The sequence below is a fragment of the Colletotrichum destructivum genome, chromosome 7 (assembly GCF_034447905.1).
Source record: "Colletotrichum destructivum chromosome 7, complete sequence".
In the NCBI taxonomy this organism is placed as follows: domain Eukaryota; kingdom Fungi; phylum Ascomycota; class Sordariomycetes; order Glomerellales; family Glomerellaceae; genus Colletotrichum; species Colletotrichum destructivum.
Window position 1 is genome coordinate 3,008,174 of NC_085902.1, and position 18,332 is coordinate 3,026,505.

Genomic DNA, 18,332 nt, shown 5'->3' on the forward strand with positions numbered 1-18,332 from the left:
ATATGATACGGGTTTCCACGGTTGCCAAGCTTGTTTGGAGCAAAAGGCGCAGACGGGGCGGGGACATTGCAAAGTTCATATCAATTGTGGCAAACGTTATACGAACGCAGTCTAATACAATACCATCTATCGCAGCCGGCGCCTGTATTCAACCACCACAAAGTGAACTGCGTCCTACCCTTGTTCCGAGCGGAGGGGAATGGGACTGACTCACTTGCCTAGAACTAGAACTTCCACCAACGTCGGTGCCCCTTATGATCGGACGACCCACGGTGGCTTTGTTGTCGCTCGACCTCGTCGACAAAACGAACTGACTGACGTCTCTCTCGCCTCCGTATCGGTTCGTGTTCAGCGCCGCGCTCGTGGCCACGCGTCCCCTCCGGACGCCCCCCGCGACGACGGTCTACCCGATCCCAGCTCTCGCGGCGAAGGTATCTCCACGGCTTATCGGTTTCGTTCTTTCGAGCCTCCTCTGAGCTGTTCTCACTCCGTCGCCTCCGTCGCCCCCGACCCTCGACGATGCCGCCGACCCTCCGCTGCCCCAGCAGCTCGTACTTGCGGAGCAGGCCTACGTACTTGATCCAGCAATCCGCCAGGACCTCGGTGCTGAGCTTCAAATCGTCAATGTCAACAACCATCTCCTCGATGCGACGCATCCAGCTGCACTCCCACTCTCGGAGCACGCGCTCGCACGCCGCGCCGTGGGAGCGCTGGTGCCGGGTCCGCTCTCTCTCGATTCTGAGGCCGGCCTTCTCGAGCTCTGACTCGGCGTGCAGGAGGATACGCCCGATGTCAAGGAGCTCGGAGACGGCAAAGCGGAAGTCGGAGGACTCAGCGACGTGGAAATCTGGTTTCCGGTCGAAGGTGCGGAGGCTGCGCCATGGCATGTGGGCCGGATCTTTAAAGTGGTCGTGCGGCGCCTTGGAAGGGTGCCGGTTCGAATAGGAGTAGGAGGAGCGAGAACGTGATACGGAGCGGCGATGCGAGCGCGAAGACGAAGGACTCTGGGGCTCGTGGTCGTGCTTGCAGACGTACTGGTTGTAATCTGTTGGCCTCCGACATTTACGCGGACAGCGGTAGATTGCGACGTCGAGGCTGCAGCAGCCATGAGAGGGGCAGCGCCTGGAGGACGAGGTGAGATGATGGTGGCCGCGGGAGGACGGGGTGCATGGGCAGGACGGTGTGGTTTCGTATGGGTTGGCATAGAGCGTCTTGGTCGAGGTGATGACGGGGCGGACGTCGCACGACATGGTGTGGGTGTGGACTCTGTAGCACATGTTGATTGGGTTTCTTGAAGTCTCTAGGGATTCCTTACCGAGTGGTTATTCAGGGAGGCTGGCCAGGGTCGTTCTTCCTGGGTGGTCTCAGTCTGCGTGTTTTTGGTGTTGTTGATTCGAGACTTGGGGGGTGATGGTATATACAATTGGACGAAAGTATGGACTGTGAACAGAGACAAATCAGGCGGGAGGTTTGGCAACCGTTGAAGGAATCGAGGCAGTCAATGTATTGTTCTCGAAAATGGACGGCTCAAAGGCTGAAAGAGCCTCCTCGGCGGCGACTGAAGAGGGCTTTCTTGCGGACAACAAAGTTGCGGCGACCCATCCCGGCTTGTTCTCATCTCTTTGTCCACGAACAGTCGATACACGGTCCATAGACACTGGGATTCTGGGGGGCCGGAAACAGGCCGATGGGCCAAGACTATCGCGATGGGCTATGAGATGCTGGTTCATGCCACTCGCTAATGTTTATGCTTTCATGTAATACAGAAAGAACTAGCGCAAAGCACCAGGTGTTCGAACAACCCCACAGAGAGAGATGTCATGTTGTTCTTTGGGATCCCGGATGCTGTGTGTCCAACAACCCCTGACTGAGCGACGTTTGAACACGAGCTTTCAGATAGGAAAACATTCAACGTACTAAAAGGACCAAAACCCCTCCTGGTGCCACATTTCTCGCCACTTTGGTCGTTGGATTGCAAGCTTGTAATGCGTCTAGCAGCTAGAAAGCGCACAGTACTTTCCCGTGCTTGTCGGCGCCAGAAGTATTGCAGGAGTTGGCTCTGATTTCAATATCTTCAAAATCGTTTTTGATTTCTTTCTTGGGGTTTCGGCAAACGGCCGTGTTTAGATGGATGGCATAGAGGCCTTGGGGTGGGTTAAAATTGCTGTGCCCTCCGTTATGTGCTGACCGATTGGGTTAGTTCATGTCACACCAACATTCCAAGCGCTCGAAACAGTCAGCAAGTGCCGCATTGAGTAAATGCGATAGTGTTTTGGGTCAGCTAACGTAACATAACAGAACTTAGCACATAGCTTGAACTCTGCTTCTTCGGTGATGCCTTCAATCGCAAAGGGTCGCAGAGGCACGCGGGGTGGGGCTCAATTCCGTCATTGCATGTCTTCCATTCTTAAGCTCTGCTCTCGTTTCCGGCTCAGCAGTTGGTTCAATTAACAAACTATGAATACGAGACATCCCTGAGCCGGGAACCAACAAGTAAACTTCAATCCCGAAGCTTACATTATCCCAACGCGAGAAGCCGTCCCGTTGATTTCTCTAGCCAAGAGAGATACGGAGAGAGAGACCCTTTGGCACCTCAGGGTTTTCGTCTCGTGATACATAGCACCACCAGACGACCTTGGAATCCTACCACATCCTGTTTCCAATTGCAGACATCAACACCACTGCCTAATGAGTAGGAAGGACGGGGAATGTAGCCTGACGGGCGAGAGTATGCTTGTCCAGAGAGACATCCATCCCTGCCAGTACGGTCCCGACCTCGACGGCATCATTTATGTCCACCTACTGATCATCATGTCGGGTCCCGTCGCCAAAAGGCCTCTTCGTGGTCTTCATGGTACGTAAACGCCTGCCCTTGTCTCTTCCCCTCCCCTTTTCTATTCCCCTTTGTCTTCCCTCTGGCATCACCACTCTCACAAACCACACCCTGGAAGAGCGATGTAGCTGTTGAAAAAGAACGCAACGGCGCACCAGATCAGGTTTCACTAAACAAAGCCCATTGCCGAGCGCCACAGGCGATCCTGTCGGCGCTTGCTTAAGTTCACCCCCATACACCCTGCCACGCACCCGTCGATGCCCGGTGTCTAGGTCAGCCTGCCCATCCCTCTGCCGCAAGAACACCCAGGGCGCGTATGTCGAACGTGCGCCGTACCTACGCCGTGCCGGTCGACCTGCTATCCCTCTAGATCGCGAGGCCGCCGGCCGTGGGCTCCTTCATCGACGCCGAGTAGGTCCGCATCTTGAATGAGGCGTCTGTGTTCGTCGACATGTACGACTCGGGCACGCCGCCGGCGTTGCGGGAGACGAAAGCGAGGGCCATGGAGACGTACTGTGCGGACGGGGAGGAAGCCGGGACGTCCTCGGGCAACCCGGCATATAAACAAGATGGGGTTTTTTTGGTTTTCATTTTTTACCAAACCGGTTCAAAATGCATCTGTCGTTACTAGATTCCTTCTCGATATGTATGATAACAGATGTAGCTGATGATTCCCAGAGGAACAAGGCCTTCGTACACTTCTGAACAATCCTAGCTCGGGTGCCGCCTCATCCCCGGAGAACAAGCACGAACTAAGCGGACAATGAGGTTTTTCGTATTTCACCAACTCATCTTGACCCAAACTGGTCGTCTCAGACTGCTTTTGATGCTTCTTCCTGTGCGATAATGTCGGCTCAAAATGCGCATCTGCCCAGTGATATCTCGATAATTAAAGAGGGCAAACATCACAACATTCTCTCTCCGCTTTCTGAACATGCTCCCCCCAGATGCCGTCAACCGTCTCAGCTTTGTATTCTCCATCCTGCCCGCGCCCGCCTTAAACCTCTCTCTTCCTCTTCGCCCGCCCTTCAATAGACCCATACACGCCATCCCGCAGGGGCCCAGGCCCGCCCACGCCGTACGCGCCGCCATCGTCGTGGGCGGCCCTCTTTCGCCGTATCAGTAGAGCCACGGACCTGGGAGCATGTGTAAGCGGCAGCCGGTACCACGATGCGTGTTTTTCCGGAGGAGGACGATGTGAAGGAGGAAGAGGGGGATCGAGTAGGAGTTCTGGGGCGGCGGTGGGATGCCGCCGCCGCCGCCGTCGACGGGCCTCCGCACCTTTGATGAAGTTGTTCTCCTGCTCCCAGTGCGTCGGGATGCGCAGGACCTTGCTGTGGATCATGTTGAGCGCCAGCACGGCGTCCTCGGCGCGAACGACGAGCCTTGGTGATGGTCAGTAAGTCGGTGGTTTTCCTCGCCGTCCAAATCAGAGATGTCAGGGTAAAGGACAGGGGGTGGGGCAGTAAAGCAAAGGAAAGAAAAGAAAGAAAAGGAAAGGAAGAGAAAAGAAAAAAGGAACTCCACCGACTTACGAGACGTTGATTTCGCTCGCCCCCTGGCTCACCATGAAGATATTGATCTTGGCCGACGCCAGCGCCGCCATGATCTCGGCCGACACGCCGACCATGTTGCGCATCTTGTGCCCGACGACGGTCACAATGGACATGTTCTCCGTTATGATGACCTATTTCGAACGGACGTCAGCAAAACACAAGCTTTTCAGGGAAGGGAGAAAACAGCAACAGAAGTAGACGGCCCCCCCCTCCCACAAACACTCACTTTTCCAAACTTTTCCAGCTCGGCCCTCAATCTCTGATGCCGGGACGGCCCATCCTCGGCGAGCTGGCACGCCAGGCTCACGCTCCGCTCGCTTGTCGTCACGAGGTCCGCCTTGAACCCCACGTCCTCCAGGCGTTCGAAGACGCCCGAGAGGAACCCCTGCGACTTGGTGTTCCTGTTGCACGCCACGTTGACGAGCAGGATGTCGTCCTTGGCCGTGACGGCCGTCGGCCGCCGCCGCTCCTGTCTCTCGCCGTGATATCCGTTGCCCAGCATGAAGTCGATGGTCGGCAGCGTCACCGGTCTCGGCTCCGGCTTGACTTCGACGTCGTCGATCTTCTCGTCCCTCTTCTCCTCCCCCGTCGTCGATATTGGAGGCGTCATCAGGGCCTTCCGGGGTGTCAGGGGCGGCGTCGTCTGCGGCGTCGTCCGCGGCGTCGGGTAGATGATGGTGCCGCGACCCGTCGGGTTGAAGACGTTCTTGAGCCGCAGCGGGATGTTGGCGCACCGGATCTGGTCCATGGTCAGCGGGTGGATGACCTCGCTGCCGTAGTACGTCAGCTCCGTCGCCTCCTCGGGCGTGACGGTCGACAGCAGCCTCGCCGAGGGCACCTTTCTCGGGTCCGCCGTGAAGATGCCGTCCACCTCCTTCCAGATCTGCAGCTCGACGGCCCCCGTGCCGACGGCGCACATGGCGGCGCAGAGGTCCGAGTACCCGCGGCCGACGTTCTTCAGCAGCGAGTCCGGCATGATGCCGAAGAAGCCCGTCACGACGGGGACGCAGTCGCCGCACCCCCGTATCCTCTTGGCGATCTCGTCCGCGACGAGGTGATAGAACCGAGGGCCGAGGCTGCCCAGCGCCGCCTTCTGATCGAAGACGCTGCTGCCGAAGACGGTCTCGATGACGTCCTCGAGGACCACGGTTTCGGCGTGGACGTCTTTGCTGCCGAGAAAGGCCGTGACTACACGGCAGGCCAGCTTCTCGCCCAGGGAGATGACGCGGTCCCGGGCGCGGGGCGACAGTTCCCCGATGATCTGGGCGGCGAGCAGGAAGCCGCGGAGGCTCTCACACTCCTTGAAGATGACCGCCTTGGTGGTGTCGAAGATGTCGCGGCAGAGGTCGCTCCTCGTGCCGTTGGAGTTGACCAGGTGCTTCTCGAGCAGCCGGACGTGCGTGTCCCGTATGGCGTCGATGTTCCTGTTCAGCTGGGCCTGGGCCGAGAGGCCGGCCTCGGCGTGGGAGACGCACTCCAGCAGGAGGCTCGTTGTGCCGCTGGCCTTTGTGGAACCGGAGAGCGCCGAGCACACGACGACCAGGTTGTAGTCTCGCTGGTGAGACGGTATGATTTTGCTGCAGATAGGGTCGAGGAGCTTGCCCAGGCTCGTACCACCGTACTTCTGCACAAGCCATGGCTTGTTGTCCCCGACGGCTTCCATGACGGGCGGTGGAACGGTGGAACGGGGAGGGTCCAGACAATAGTGACGATCCTGTTTCTACACTGGCGACGTACAGAATCAGTCAGTCAGTCAGTTAGTCGGTCAGTCAGTTGATTGGAGACGCAGCGATAGCGGTGAGTGGGCCGTAATGTTGGGTTTGTGATGGGCGCTCGTCAAACTTGGTTTATTAGACTCCATTTATCGTCGACTTTGCCTACGGGGACTCGGTCAGCAAAACCAGGATTCGGTGGAATGAACGGTGAATCATGGCTCGGCTGCGGCGACGGCTCAACCAGGGTGTGTGTACGTGTGAGTGTCTGTTCGTGTATATTGGTGTGTGTGTGTGTGTCTGTATAACTTGGTCTGGAGGGCTGATGGACGGAGTCGGCGAAGTCGCAACACACACACCCTCCCCCCTCATCCCTTTGATTCAGCGGCCATTGGAAAACGAAAACAGAGAAGAAAAAAAACGTGTACATTCCCACACATTCGGTCCCGTTCCGGGCCTGGCAACGGCTGCCATTGGCGACGGGGTTTTCGGCAATGGTGGAGTTTGGCCGTCGGCGACTGCAGCATCATCGCGAACTCAAATCCCGGGCCGGGATTTGAAGGGCATAGCCAGCCGCATAGGCCAACTCCCTCACAGTCTGCTTGAGCGAACGGCGAACTCCCGCTTCGGAGCTATAGGTTCAGGCTCCAGTTCCCGAGACAACAAAGGGGGGCGGCGGGGGGTTCCATCTGTTTCGGAGCGGCGTTCATTGCCCCGCGTCACAAGTTGTGGTGAGTGGACTCCCTCCGGCCTAGGTTTTGATGTTGGGGGTGTGGCGTGCTGCTGCGTTTTGGCGATGCGTCTCCTCGGAGACCTTGTGCGTCTATGCCCAAGCTGTTGGTCCTGCAGCAGGGGGACAAAAGGAGTGTGCCGGTCGTATTCGGTTCACTATGATGCTTGGGCAGAAAATCCACAGGGCATATGTCGCCCTGCGTGACACATTGGCTCCTACATGTCCAGCCCGAATCGGATCATCTCGTCACAGCACAACGGTGCAGAGAACGATGAACGGGGTTTGAGGCAATGACGAAATAGGGCAACTCCATGCAAAGCTGCAACGGGTCTACTGTTGTCCTGTGCTGCCGGTTGGTATAGGATAACGGCAAATAAGTTATGATACCGAGAAGCAGGTTTTTGAATACCCGGATGTCGAACGCGAAAAGAGATCAGACGAAGGTGATTAGTGTCGGCTAACCATGTCGATCTGACAAGCAACAACGACGATCTTCATGCGGAATGTGAGCTTCCTTCGATCGAGCCTCTCTGGCTGCTTAGAAAGAGGCATGAGCGTCGAGGTGTAATTGATGCCCAACCTGGCACTACTTTTCAAAAAATGGCCTGCCGGGATGAAGGGAATCATCTCTATGATAGACTTTCCACCATCAAACAGTCGTGTGTAAACATAGGCACAATCAATCCCTCTTTTCTCTGGAACCCCCAAACAGTCGTGATATGGTCATCCTCCCAGCACCCAAGACTGGCTGACAGCCACGTGACGGTCCATTTATCCGAAATAAAGCGCTTGAATGTTCAACGTGCTCAATCCTGCAATCCCCAGCCCTACGATCATCACGCCTAGTTCTACCAGTGTTCAAGCTCCCCCGTAAGGCTACCGTCCGCCCCGCCCGTCGTCGTGTCTTCGTCTCGAGAGTCTCCTGGCTGGTATGTCACGGCGTACAGTTCTGGCAACCGGGACCGCAGATGGGACTGGATCAGGGCATCGAGCTGCTCAAACTCGAGCAGGAAGCCGTCGTGCCCGTCCGAGGATTTCAGCACAGACAACGATGCACCCGGAAGGTGTGCGGCGAGGCGCTTCTGTTGCTCTGGCAGAAACAGCGCGTCCGTCTCGACGCCGATGACGAGTGCCCCTGGAGGCATGCCGGATAATACCTCTGCCAGGCCGGCATCGTCGGATCTCCGTGCTCGGCCGTGGGCAACGTCGTGGCTGTCCATCTTGTTGGTGATATGTAGATAGCAGTTGGCATCGAATCGCCTGATGAACTTCTCTCCCTGATAATGCAAGTATCCCTGGGCTGAGAAGGAAGGGTCCTTCCCCCGTTGCGCAACCGTGTTTCTGCCATGGTTTTCTGTTGATATCGCCGGGACGTCTGTTCTCGGCAGGTCCAAAGGTGGTTCCTGAGATTTGGCCAAACTGCGCGATGGGTTTCTTCCGAAGCGGCTGTCGAAGCTTGTGCAAGAACGATACGTCAGCATGGCAATCATGCGCGCAGCAGCCAGTCCCGCTGAAGGCTGGCCCTCTGGCGTCGGCTCATAGTACCCGCCGTCGAACTTGGGGTCCGAGTAGATGCACTGTCGCTGAGTCTCGGCCCAGGATATGCCCCAAGCAGAGTGGTCGGCAGCTGTGGCGATGGGGATGATGTTGCGGACAAATCCAGAGGGCGTGCAAAGAGGCCACTCCAGAGTCGTCATCCCGCCCATTGAGCCGCCGATGACGGCAGCAACCGACTTGACACCGAGGGCGTCAAGCACCAGCTTGTGAGCCTTGACATCATCTCTGACGGTTGTCTGGGGAAACTCGCTCGCGTAGTGTCGACCAGTGTCGGGGTTGATGGACAATGGCGATGCACTGCCATACGGAGAGCCTAGAACGTTGCCGCAAAAGATGAAGAAATGTCGGGGATCAAAGGCCTTTCCAGGTCCGATAAGAGGTTTCCACCAGTCGCCAACATCACTGCTCCCTGTTAAAGCGTGGCATATGACCAGAACATTGTTACCGTCTTCATTGAGCTTTCCCCAAGTTTTGTACGCGACGGGACACCTCGAGAGTGTTTCGCCCGACTCTAGCTGAAGGCTCGGGATAGAAGCAAAACGTTGGTCGTGGATGAGTCGGGCGTAGAAGTTGGTTGGATTTGGGTTGGAATCAAGCACTATTCAGAGGTCAGAAGGAGGCATCGCGCTTGGTCTCATGCTAACTTACAAAGAGCCATTTTCATAATCTATCTCTGGTTCAGAAAGGATTAGTATTCTCTAACGCCGAACTGTTTGCAGCAGCAGATCGGGAAGTGGGGGAGGGAATCGACGCTTGGTAGAAAAGAGGATCAGGTCTGATCGCTAAACAGACAGATAGATCTCTCTCTAATGTCAATCCGCCTTGTCATAAATGTAGTCGAATGATTTGTTAGGAGAGAAAAAGATGGGTTCGAATAAATCTGAGTGCCATAAAGCTCCATAAGATCCAACATGAAGTTCATTTCGAGTCGTCGTTTTCGGCGGGAAGAAAACGTCGATGGTTATCACGAGCAGCCCATGAAGCTGAAGTAACCCCCACATCCCTATCAACACAGCATCTACAGTCGACCATTTTGCATACACCTATCGCCTCTTCGGGAAAGGCAGGTCTGAAAGGGGGGCCCCAGACGCCCGCACGCCCGCCTTTCCCAACCCATCACCGCCGGGCTTTGGAAGAGGGTCCGGGATTTGAGCCACAACCCCCGAAGCTGCAGACGGGACGGAATCGGTACGCCATCGCATCCCGCTGGCGAATACCAGTGTGACTGATCGCGTAGGATTCTATGACCACGCAGCGAGAGCAACGACGACTACAATTGGGCCTCGTGGGTGGGAGTCATAAGTCGCTATCCGATGACTCGAATTATGGCCGTCGTGTAAAGTCCCTTAAAGAGGCATTGCTGTTTGCAGAAGTGGTGTTCATTCTCATCCCAACTTCAATACACATATTCACAATGACATCCAACCGCCCCATTGTCAAAGTCGCAGCCGTGCAAGCTGCTCCCGTCTCGTTTGACCTGGACAAGAGTCTGCAGAAGCTGAGCAAGCTGACAGAGGAGGCTGCAGCCGCCGGGGCGGACCTTGTGGTGTTCCCGTGAGTAAACAGCATCGGCGCGTTTCCTTTGAGGTTGCGGCTAACAAAACACAGAGAAGCGTTCTTGTCTGCCTACCCATGGAGATACAGCTTCGACACGACAATTGGCGCGCGCGAGCCGAGAGGTAGTCTCCAAGACACCACAGCTTGTAGTTGAGTGGGTGCTCAAGAAGCTAATTCTTGTAGGGCGCAAATGGTTCGCCAAGTACTTCGACTCGGCTGTCGAAGTACCCTCGCCTGCTTTCGACAGGCTGTCCGAAACGGCTAGGGCCAACAATATCCTTCTGCAGGTCGGCATCATCGAAAAGGCGGGCGGCACGCTGTACTGCACGGCCCTGCTTCTCGACCGCGAGGGAAAAGTGGTGTATAAACACCGCAAGGTAATACCGCCAACATTGCCCGTCGTTGGCGCTCGCACTGACAACCGAAAGTTGATCCCGACGGCGGCGGAACGACTAGTGTGGGGACGAGGCTCCGGCGACGGCCTCCAAGTATTGCAGACAGATGTTGGAAAGGTCGGGAGTCTGATCTGGTCAGTTGTTCCGAACCACCACAGGGCCGCACCAACAAAGTTGACGCAGAAACAGTTGGGAGAACTACATGCCTGCCGCACGTATGGCGTTGTACCAACAAGGCATCGAGTGAGTTGGCTGCTGATATGGGGCTGCTTTGGCTTTGGGAAGAATGTCGGCCACTGACATATAAAGGATTTACCTTGCGCCCCACGCGGATGACCTGCCGTCATGGGTAGCGTCGATGCAGCACATTGCCAAGGAGGGACGCTGCTTTGTCGTCTCGGTCAATTCCGTGTGCAAAGTGTCCGACTTTCCAGCCGACTATCCGCCGTTCACGGCCGAAGACCCCGACCGGCGACCGGACGGAGAGCAGTGGGAGGCGGATGACATTGTCAACCACGGCGGCTCATGCATTGTCGGACCGCTGGGCACATTCCTCGCCGAGCCCGTGTGGGACAAGGAGACCATCATCTATGCCGACCTCAGGATGGCAGACCTCACCGAGTCCAAGGTACGAGAGGCCATCTTGCGTCCGGTCGAGTAGCCTAAACTAACAACGTCTGACAGCTCGACTTTGACCCGGTCGGCAGTTACTCCCGGCCCGATGTCTTGTAAGTGGTCGTCGTGACTAGGATGAGAACGGGGCTCACGAGGCCTGAAATGTCGTGGACCAAAAACTGACAGGTTGTCTAGTTCATTGACAGTCAACACCAAGCCTGGTACCAGCGTTGCCTTTACCAATTGAAGCAGCGGCCGCGAGGGGTACTTCGAGCTTTCCGTGTCCGTTCTGCTGCGGGCGTTACGTAGGCAGTTGGAACAATAGAGTCGAAGGGCGAGGCGCGTGCGGGGCTGTGGTGCCAGGATGGAGTGCCCTTATGATTTTTGGGACCTGACTCGGAGGCCGCGTGCGAGGCGTGCGAGATCGTGAAGAAAAGCGATGAAGCTAGCTGGTTGGTTGGCTGGTTCGGAGGTCGCGAAGCTTAGCAAGGCGTCCAAGCGGCCAATGTCGGCTCAAGGGTCTATGGTGCAGAAGAACTGCGGTGTGAAAACGACAAAGTATGTCGAGAGAGTCGAGCACATGGCTCCGCGGGACAAGTTGTACTGCATATAAGAGGCCTGAGTGGGTAATTAAACAACTGCAAGCGTAAAATGTTTACTGGTGATGAACAGGTTTGAACTATATCTTCTTCGAAAAGCAAGCCGTGTCATGTCCGAGGCGGCGAAGCCTAGGCAAGATGTGTTGGTTACCATGATTGGGAGAGACGAGAAGACAAAAAAGACTGAGTCGAGTTGAGATAACACGATGGCACGATGCTGGATAAAAAATATGAAGCACCAGCCAAACAAGCAGTTGGTTGATTAGTCGCTGAAGGGAAAGTTGACAGCGGAATTGGCGAAACCGAAGAGGGAGCACAAAAGGATAGGTACTCTTGCATACTGTGCGATTCGCTGAAGTTTGCTGTATTTGACCCCGGTTCAAAACCGCATCTATCCCCAAAATGGTGGTCCACACAGTGCAATCAACAGGGGGAGGGAGGGGCTAAGGCTTTCTGCCAGTCGATTGGTCAATTCTGTTGTCCTCTGAAGTCTCTCCCCACCCATGATCCGCTTGGACCCCATCTCGGGGATGCACCCTTCTCCATTTCAACTCCCGAGGGCACAAGGAACGAATAAAAACAACAGCCCTGGAAGGCGCAGGTACACCCACCACCCCAGTGGCCAGTGGCACGAGGGTAGTGGTGCTGGTGACTGACAGCAGGAGGGAGGGGGAATAGAGCAACTGATAAAATAAATAAAACAAAAGTGGAAAAGGGTAAATCGAAAATGCTCTCGAATTGACGCGCGGGACGCCGATCCAGGCCGGCCGGGATCAAACTATGGGCATTTTTGCTTCTCTCACCCACACCCCCACCCCCACCCATTCTTGCCTTGCCTTTCCTCTCCTGCCACGGCGGCCGTCCTGCGTCGTGCCTTCCCTTCCCCATTACAAATCCCTCCCGGTCGCCGCATTTTGCCCATCCGTCGCCGATTGAGAAAGGAGGGAAAGAACGAACTCGACGAATGACTCTGCACTCCGCCGCACCTGCACCTGCCTGCTTGCATTATCACCTGCCACCTCACAGAATCTGCAACAGCTTCTGCGCGCCAGCTGACAACACCGGCCAGAAGACTAACCCCCCCCCCCCCCCCCCCCCAGCTGCCATCCGGCCGCAGCTGTCCGGCTATAGCTGAACCACCTGAGCTGACCTGAGCTCACAATTGACCTTCAATCTCCGGCCCGGCCGCTGCTTCAGCTCCTCGTCCACATCACACCAAACCACCAAGCGTCTCTCGTCTACCCACTCGGGCACTCGCTCACCCACCCACATAGCTCCTTACAACAGGTCTCACGCCATTTCATTACGTATCTTACCCGCGATCCTGCCATCATCGCAGCCGTTGCCGCCGCCACCTCATCACGTCACGCCAACACACACCCAATCCAACGCGGCTGAGGGAAGTGAGTCCGGCTGAACTGAACCCGTCTCCGCCATCGCCGCCGTCGCCGCCGCCGCCCGCTCCGTGTGACAGACCCCGACCGGCCCGGGAAGGATTGTTGGCAATCTTGTCCTGTCCCTGCCATCCCTCCCCTTAGGTACCAAGACGGTCATCTTTGCTCCATCTTGTCTGTAGACCATTGCCATCCCATCCGGCTGTCCCCCTCGGCCATGAGCACCATGACCGAAGCTGTATCGCCCCCGGTTCCGGTCTCTGCGACCAAGAAGAAGTTTGCGACGCCTCCCGTCAAAATTGCTTGCCTTGCCTGGTACGTCTACCTTTTCCCTGTCTTCGTCCACGGTCGACGTTGGCCGTCGTCTAATGCGCCGTCGTCGCCGGCGCCGCCGTGGCACGTCGACACTTTGCTCGCGCTCTAGACCTGGAACTGGAGCCCGAGTCAACCCTGGACCTTGAGCTCGAACTCACACGTAAATAGTCGAGCATCACGAACACGATGCGATGGGTCGACTCCATGTGCTAGTGTAAGCATCCGCTTAGGACGACCATGATATAGCGCCTGCTTCGTTTTCCCAAGGAAGCTCGGCTGACGTGGTGCAGTGCAAGAGTAGAGGGCGCGAATGCGTCTACAAGCCCAGCCGGAGAGGCGGCGCCCGTGTGAGGAGAAAGCCGCGCCCGGCCGAGGAGCTCGCCCAGCAGGTTCAGGCCTTGAATGGAGAGATGCCTCCTGACGAAGTTGCCCATCAAGACCGTGAGTCGTTGCGCTTGAGAGCAGAGTCGGACCAGTTCTTGACCGAGGCCACAGCCATCTCTGTCCAAAACTACATCGACCCTGGCGCTGGCCTGAAGCAGCTGCAGGACTTTTTCCAGGACAGCGACTTCATCTTTGACACGCTGTTCATGTCGGGCGTGCCGGGGAGCACAAGTGGCGAGAGCGCTTCCGAGAACTCGTTCAACTTCTCCCCGCCTCAGGTTCCCGTTGCGAGAACCTACAAGAGTGACCAAGCCATGTGAGTATCCCCTCCCCGCCCGCGGTCTCTTTTTGTCTGCTCCCATGTCCAGTGCTCGTGCTCGTGCTCATGCCGCAATAGCCTCGACGCCTACTACATCTTCATCCACCCCTTCTTTCCCATCCTGCCGCCGCCTGCCTCCTTGCCCATGGACCAGGCCGTGCCGCATTTCCAGAACGACACGGACGGCTTCGCCGACGAGTACCAGCCTTCGACACCCCTGAGTCTGGCCATCTCTGCCATTCTTGCCCTGATCCCATGTTCCAACGACACCAACCATTTGAACAAAGAGTCGGTCGTCTTCCGCCGGAGATATGCCCAGTACCTGGCCCAATGCGCCATCGAGAGCATCGAAATCGAGTCGGAACTCCCCGATTCCTCCATTGAACCCCCAAAAGCGCTCAACGAGTCCCCCGACGACTTCCACAGGGAGCAGCTCCACCCCGGCGTGCCTGTAGAGCTGGAGAGCATCGTTGCCTTGGACATCCTCAGCGTTTACGAGTATGCACAAAGGGGCAACCTGAAGAAGATGCAGGCCAGGGCAGGCCAGGCTTTGGTGGCCGCCATGTCCCTGTCGCTTCACACCTGCACCGAGGATGACGAACATTCCGAGGCCAAGCGTAGGGTTTGGTGGATGACGGTGTGTTTCTCGCGTTTCTCCCGAAGGATCCGTCGCCTTGCTGACGGCGTTTGTAGTACATCTGCGTATGCCAGGGGTCCATTGTCAGCAACACGGTATGTCTTCTAGTCCCATTCCTTGGAAGAGCGTTGACTGACACGGCCGAGGAGCCGACCTTTTCGGTATTCACACCCAGCTATACGGCAAAATACCCTGTAATCCAATCCGACCCCGAGGTAGGTGTCAAAAAATCAGTCCCGCCAAACCCTGAGCTGATTGATCTGTGCCCAGGCCTTTGCTGTCTTCATCCAGGCCCAGCAAGCGATTCTTTCGGCAACCCAATTTGTCATTGAGCTTAATAAGACTGTCAAATCCGGAGGTGACATGACCCGCATCTACACGCGGATGAAGGAGATGGAGCAGTACCTCGAGCCGCTCAATGCCATGGCCGACTCCTGGATCCTGCAGTCGACGACGACAACGCCACTCGATCCTACGGAGGAAGTCCTGTCTCGCTCGCTAAGGTGTATGGCTCGCATCAAGCTCAACAGGCGAGTGATCTAAAGGTCCTTCCACATTGGGAACAGCTGCTGACGACAGAGCCAGTGCGCGGATCAAGTTGCACCGATACTGCGCCTTCTTTGACATGCCCGTCTTCTCCGGGAAGCACTGCGACCTCAAGTCCAAATCCGATAACGACGGCAACACGGAGCCGCGATCCTGGCCATCATGCTCTTGCAGTTCTATGATGAGCCTGCCGTCACCCCCAGTGCCCACCACTTCAAACGGATCGACGACGCCCACGGACAAGAAGTCTTCCCCTCACTCGGAACACTCGCCCAATGGCAACTCGCCGGCGACGTTCCCCTTCAGCAGTCATCAGTCGGCCAAGATCTGCCTCAAGGCGGCCATTAACATTGCCCAGTCGTTCGACGACCTCCCATATCCCAATCCGTTCGGCCAGCTGTGTCCCCCGCCGTGTTATCTGGCACCCACCTCGACCATCGTTTGTCCGCGGACCATGCCCTCGTTCGCCTGCTGCGCCATGCAGTGCGCTTACGCGTTGCTCATGGTCAACCACAAGACGAAAGCCATGTACCCGGAGAACGCATTAACCACACCCATGGTGGAGAGCCTTCTGCTGCGCCTGCAGACGGGGCTGGCCTCTATCTCGGCGACGCTGGAGAACTACGCCACGGCGTTTGAGGCACTTGGCGGGATGCGCGGTAAGTAACCCCTCAATCTCGCCACGCACCTCGTTGTCTGACAACTGACTTTTCCGTGCTGACGTCCCTGCTGCAGACCAAATTCGGAGTGTCATCGAACCCACAATGATGTTTGAGACTCCGGTCTAGGACTGGCCCGATCCGCAGTATTGCCTCCAGGCTCCAGCATACACCCCTCCCAGTCCATTTGGGATTCGTCTGCGTCTGCGTCGGCGTCTTCACCTGCAGGCTGCATCTTGCATCTTACGGCATCCCGACGGCATTTGGTGGGGTTTCGGGAACAAGCGCGAAGGAAGCGAGGAGGGGATTTGCGGGGTTTGCTCACTTATCAGCAAAGACCGGTGATGAGCAACTCCGATCCGCATACGGTGCCGCTATCTGTGCACCGAGCTGAGGGGTATTATCGAACGACTTGAAACGAAGTGATGGAGATCTCTCTCTAAAGGCGTTGAGGAGCATTTAAAGATATTGGGTTTGCCATGATGAGACGGCAATCGGTTCAGAAGTTGCAGTGAACAGTGTGTCAGCAGGTCTAGAAATTGGATCAGGAACGCGAACGAAGCACAACGTTAGAATACTACAACCCCTCTCACCAAAGCACCCCCTTCTCCCACCTAGCCTTTCCAAGATGCCTGTCTCCGGATCTCTGAGCAACGTGGACTGGTGAGCAAAGAGAGAATCCCGGTCGGCTTTTGCATCATCAGACGAGCTGACACATGATGGTTGCTGCCCAGGGAGCCGAGCTTCTCTACGGTTGCCGTTCACGGCGGCCAGGAGCCCGACCCGGTCAACGGCTCTCGTGCGGTCCCTCTGTACCAGACCGCTGCTTACAACTTCACCGATGCTGCCGGTTAGTACCTTCCCCTCCTCCCCTTTTGCGTCTCGATTGTGCAAAGCTACCGGATGAAACAAGCAACTGACCACCTCAAACCTATCGACAGATGGCGCCAGCAAGTTTGCGTGGAGCAAGGACGGATACGTCTATACGCGTATGGGTAACCCGACCAACAGCGTGTTCGAGAAGCGCATGGCGATGCTAGAGGGCGGCGTCGGCGCCGTTGCGGCGTCATCGGGCCATGCGGCGCAGTTCATGGCGCTGACGCAGTGCTGCGACCCCGGGCATAACTTCGTCAGCACCAGCTGGCTGTACGGCGGCACCTACAACCAGTTCCGGGTGTACATGAAGAAGTTCAAGATCGACGTCAAGTGGGTTGTCGGCAACGAGCCGGCCGACATCGACGCGGCCATCGACGAGAACACGCGGTGCGTGTACATCGAGACCATCAGCAACCCGAAGCATAGCGTGCCGGACATTCAAGCCATTGCCGACGTGGCGCACAAACACGGCATCCCTCTCATCGTGGACAACACGTTCGGCATGGGCGGATACCTCTGCCAGCCTATCCGACAGGGTGCCGACATCGTAACGCACTCGGCGACCAAGTGGATCGGCGGCCACGGCACGTCCATGGGCGGCGTTGTCATCGACGGCGGTCACTTTGACTGGAGCGCGTCAGGCAAGTTCCCCGGCTTCACGGAGCCGGCGGACGGATACCACGGCCTGCGTTTCTGGGACACGTACGGGTACAAGGCGCTCTCGGCCAAGGTGCGAATGGATAGCATGCGCGACCTTGGCCCGTGCCTGAGTCCCTTCAACGCCTGGCTACTCTTGCAGGGCCTCGAGACGCTGGCACTGCGGGGCGAGAGGCACTCGGAGAACACGCAGAAGCTGGCCGAGTGGCTCGAGGCGCACCCCAGCGTCAACTGGGTGCTCTACCCGGGACTCAAGTCGCACCCGGACTACGAGTACACCAAGAGGGTGTTTACCAACGGCGCCGGCGGCGTGCTGACGTTCGGAGTGGTGAGTATTGTCACCCCATATCTTTGCTCCTCCTCTTCCGTGACGACAGCGTGAACTAACAGTCCAAACCCCAGGCTGGCAACATTGACCAGGTGCGCGCCGTTGTCGACAACCTCAAGCTCTGTTCGCATCTGGCCAATGTCGGCGATGCCAAGACGCTCATCATCCACCCGTGGGTGACGACGCATCAGCAGCTCCCTGACGAGGAGAAGATTAAGGGCGGCGTGACGCCGGACCTGATCCGCGTGTCGGTCGGAATTGAGGCCTTCTCGGACATCCGGAGGGATTTCGAACAGGCGTTCGAGGCGGCGGGGCTGCCAACGGCGAACAAGGCGGGCGGGGACCCGTTCGACGCGGCGCTGAGGCTCGTCTCAGGCGGGTTCATGGGGGAGAAGGCGACGGGGGCGCCGAGGCCGGGGACTGACGGGACGGTTTCTGTAGAGGCGTGATGGGGTTGGGAGGTCAAGATGCGGGTGCGACGGAACGACCTGATATGTATGAGACGGGGATATTTAAGAGATAGGGTTGGACTTAGAAGTCGGATCTGATACTGTAGAAACAATGTGTTGCATGCAATTTCCAGCTCATTTCCAAAAAAGTATGTCGTACGAGCCAAGGCATGTGTCTTGGACGACCTCGAGGTCGAAGAGGGGGTGGGCA

The 18,332-nt window shown here is 57.0% G+C and overlaps 7 protein-coding genes across 7 annotated transcripts; 4 read left to right on the forward strand and 3 right to left on the reverse strand.

Annotated features, from left to right (window-relative positions):
* Positions 1 to 1,710, reverse strand: CDEST_11462 (uncharacterized protein). Its single transcript, XM_062927618.1, has one exon. The coding sequence runs from the start codon at positions 1,275 to 1,277 to the stop codon at positions 225 to 227; it is 1,053 nt and encodes a 350-aa protein (XP_062783669.1). The 5' UTR covers positions 1,278 to 1,710; the 3' UTR covers positions 1 to 224.
* A 978-nt stretch (positions 1,711 to 2,688) lies between these two features.
* Positions 2,689 to 3,265, forward strand: CDEST_11463 (uncharacterized protein; the record flags this gene model as incomplete). Its single annotated transcript, XM_062927619.1, has 2 exons — positions 2,689 to 2,854; positions 3,033 to 3,265. The coding sequence occupies 2 exons, from the start codon at positions 2,689 to 2,691 to the stop codon at positions 3,263 to 3,265; spliced, it is 399 nt and encodes a 132-aa protein (XP_062783670.1).
* A 565-nt stretch (positions 3,266 to 3,830) lies between these two features.
* On the reverse strand, positions 3,831 to 6,524 carry CDEST_11464 (Putative aspartate/glutamate/uridylate kinase, aspartate kinase, ACT domain, CASTOR, ACT; the record flags this gene model as incomplete). The annotated part of the gene is made up of 3 exons (XM_062927620.1): positions 4,616 to 6,524; positions 4,369 to 4,520; positions 3,831 to 4,218 (listed from the first exon to the last, which is right to left on the reverse strand). Exons 1-3 carry the CDS (start codon positions 6,050 to 6,052, stop codon positions 3,831 to 3,833), a joined length of 1,977 nt encoding a protein of 658 aa, XP_062783671.1. The 5' UTR covers positions 6,053 to 6,524.
* Positions 6,525 to 7,682: 1,158 nt separating this feature from the next.
* On the reverse strand, positions 7,683 to 9,049 carry CDEST_11465 (Putative alpha/beta hydrolase-1, homoserine/serine acetyltransferase MetX; the record flags this gene model as incomplete). The annotated part of the gene is made up of 2 exons (XM_062927621.1): positions 7,683 to 8,989; positions 9,040 to 9,049. 2 exons carry the CDS (start codon positions 9,047 to 9,049, stop codon positions 7,683 to 7,685), a joined length of 1,317 nt encoding a protein of 438 aa, XP_062783672.1.
* Positions 9,050 to 9,805: 756 nt separating this feature from the next.
* On the forward strand, positions 9,806 to 11,205 carry CDEST_11466 (Putative carbon-nitrogen hydrolase, nitrilase/Cyanide hydratase; the record flags this gene model as incomplete). Its single annotated transcript, XM_062927622.1, has 7 exons — positions 9,806 to 9,945; positions 10,000 to 10,070; positions 10,132 to 10,477; positions 10,533 to 10,586; positions 10,653 to 10,971; positions 11,028 to 11,071; positions 11,154 to 11,205. The coding sequence occupies 7 exons, from the start codon at positions 9,806 to 9,808 to the stop codon at positions 11,203 to 11,205; spliced, it is 1,026 nt and encodes a 341-aa protein (XP_062783673.1).
* A 1,972-nt stretch (positions 11,206 to 13,177) lies between these two features.
* Positions 13,178 to 15,940, forward strand: CDEST_11467 (Putative zn(2)Cys(6) fungal-type DNA-binding domain-containing protein; the record flags this gene model as incomplete). The annotated part of the gene is made up of 10 exons (XM_062927623.1): positions 13,178 to 13,266; positions 13,435 to 13,480; positions 13,557 to 13,707; positions 13,762 to 13,966; positions 14,048 to 14,606; positions 14,663 to 14,701; positions 14,756 to 14,821; positions 14,877 to 15,136; positions 15,192 to 15,811; positions 15,888 to 15,940. 10 exons carry the CDS (start codon positions 13,178 to 13,180, stop codon positions 15,938 to 15,940), a joined length of 2,088 nt encoding a protein of 695 aa, XP_062783674.1.
* A 142-nt stretch (positions 15,941 to 16,082) lies between these two features.
* On the forward strand, positions 16,083 to 18,237 carry CDEST_11468 (Putative cys/Met metabolism, pyridoxal phosphate-dependent enzyme). Its single transcript, XM_062927624.1, has 4 exons — positions 16,083 to 16,474; positions 16,546 to 16,661; positions 16,753 to 17,672; positions 17,747 to 18,237. Exons 1-4 carry the CDS (start codon positions 16,440 to 16,442, stop codon positions 18,119 to 18,121), a joined length of 1,446 nt encoding a protein of 481 aa, XP_062783675.1. The 5' UTR covers positions 16,083 to 16,439; the 3' UTR covers positions 18,122 to 18,237.
* Positions 18,238 to 18,332: the final 95 nt, after the last annotated feature.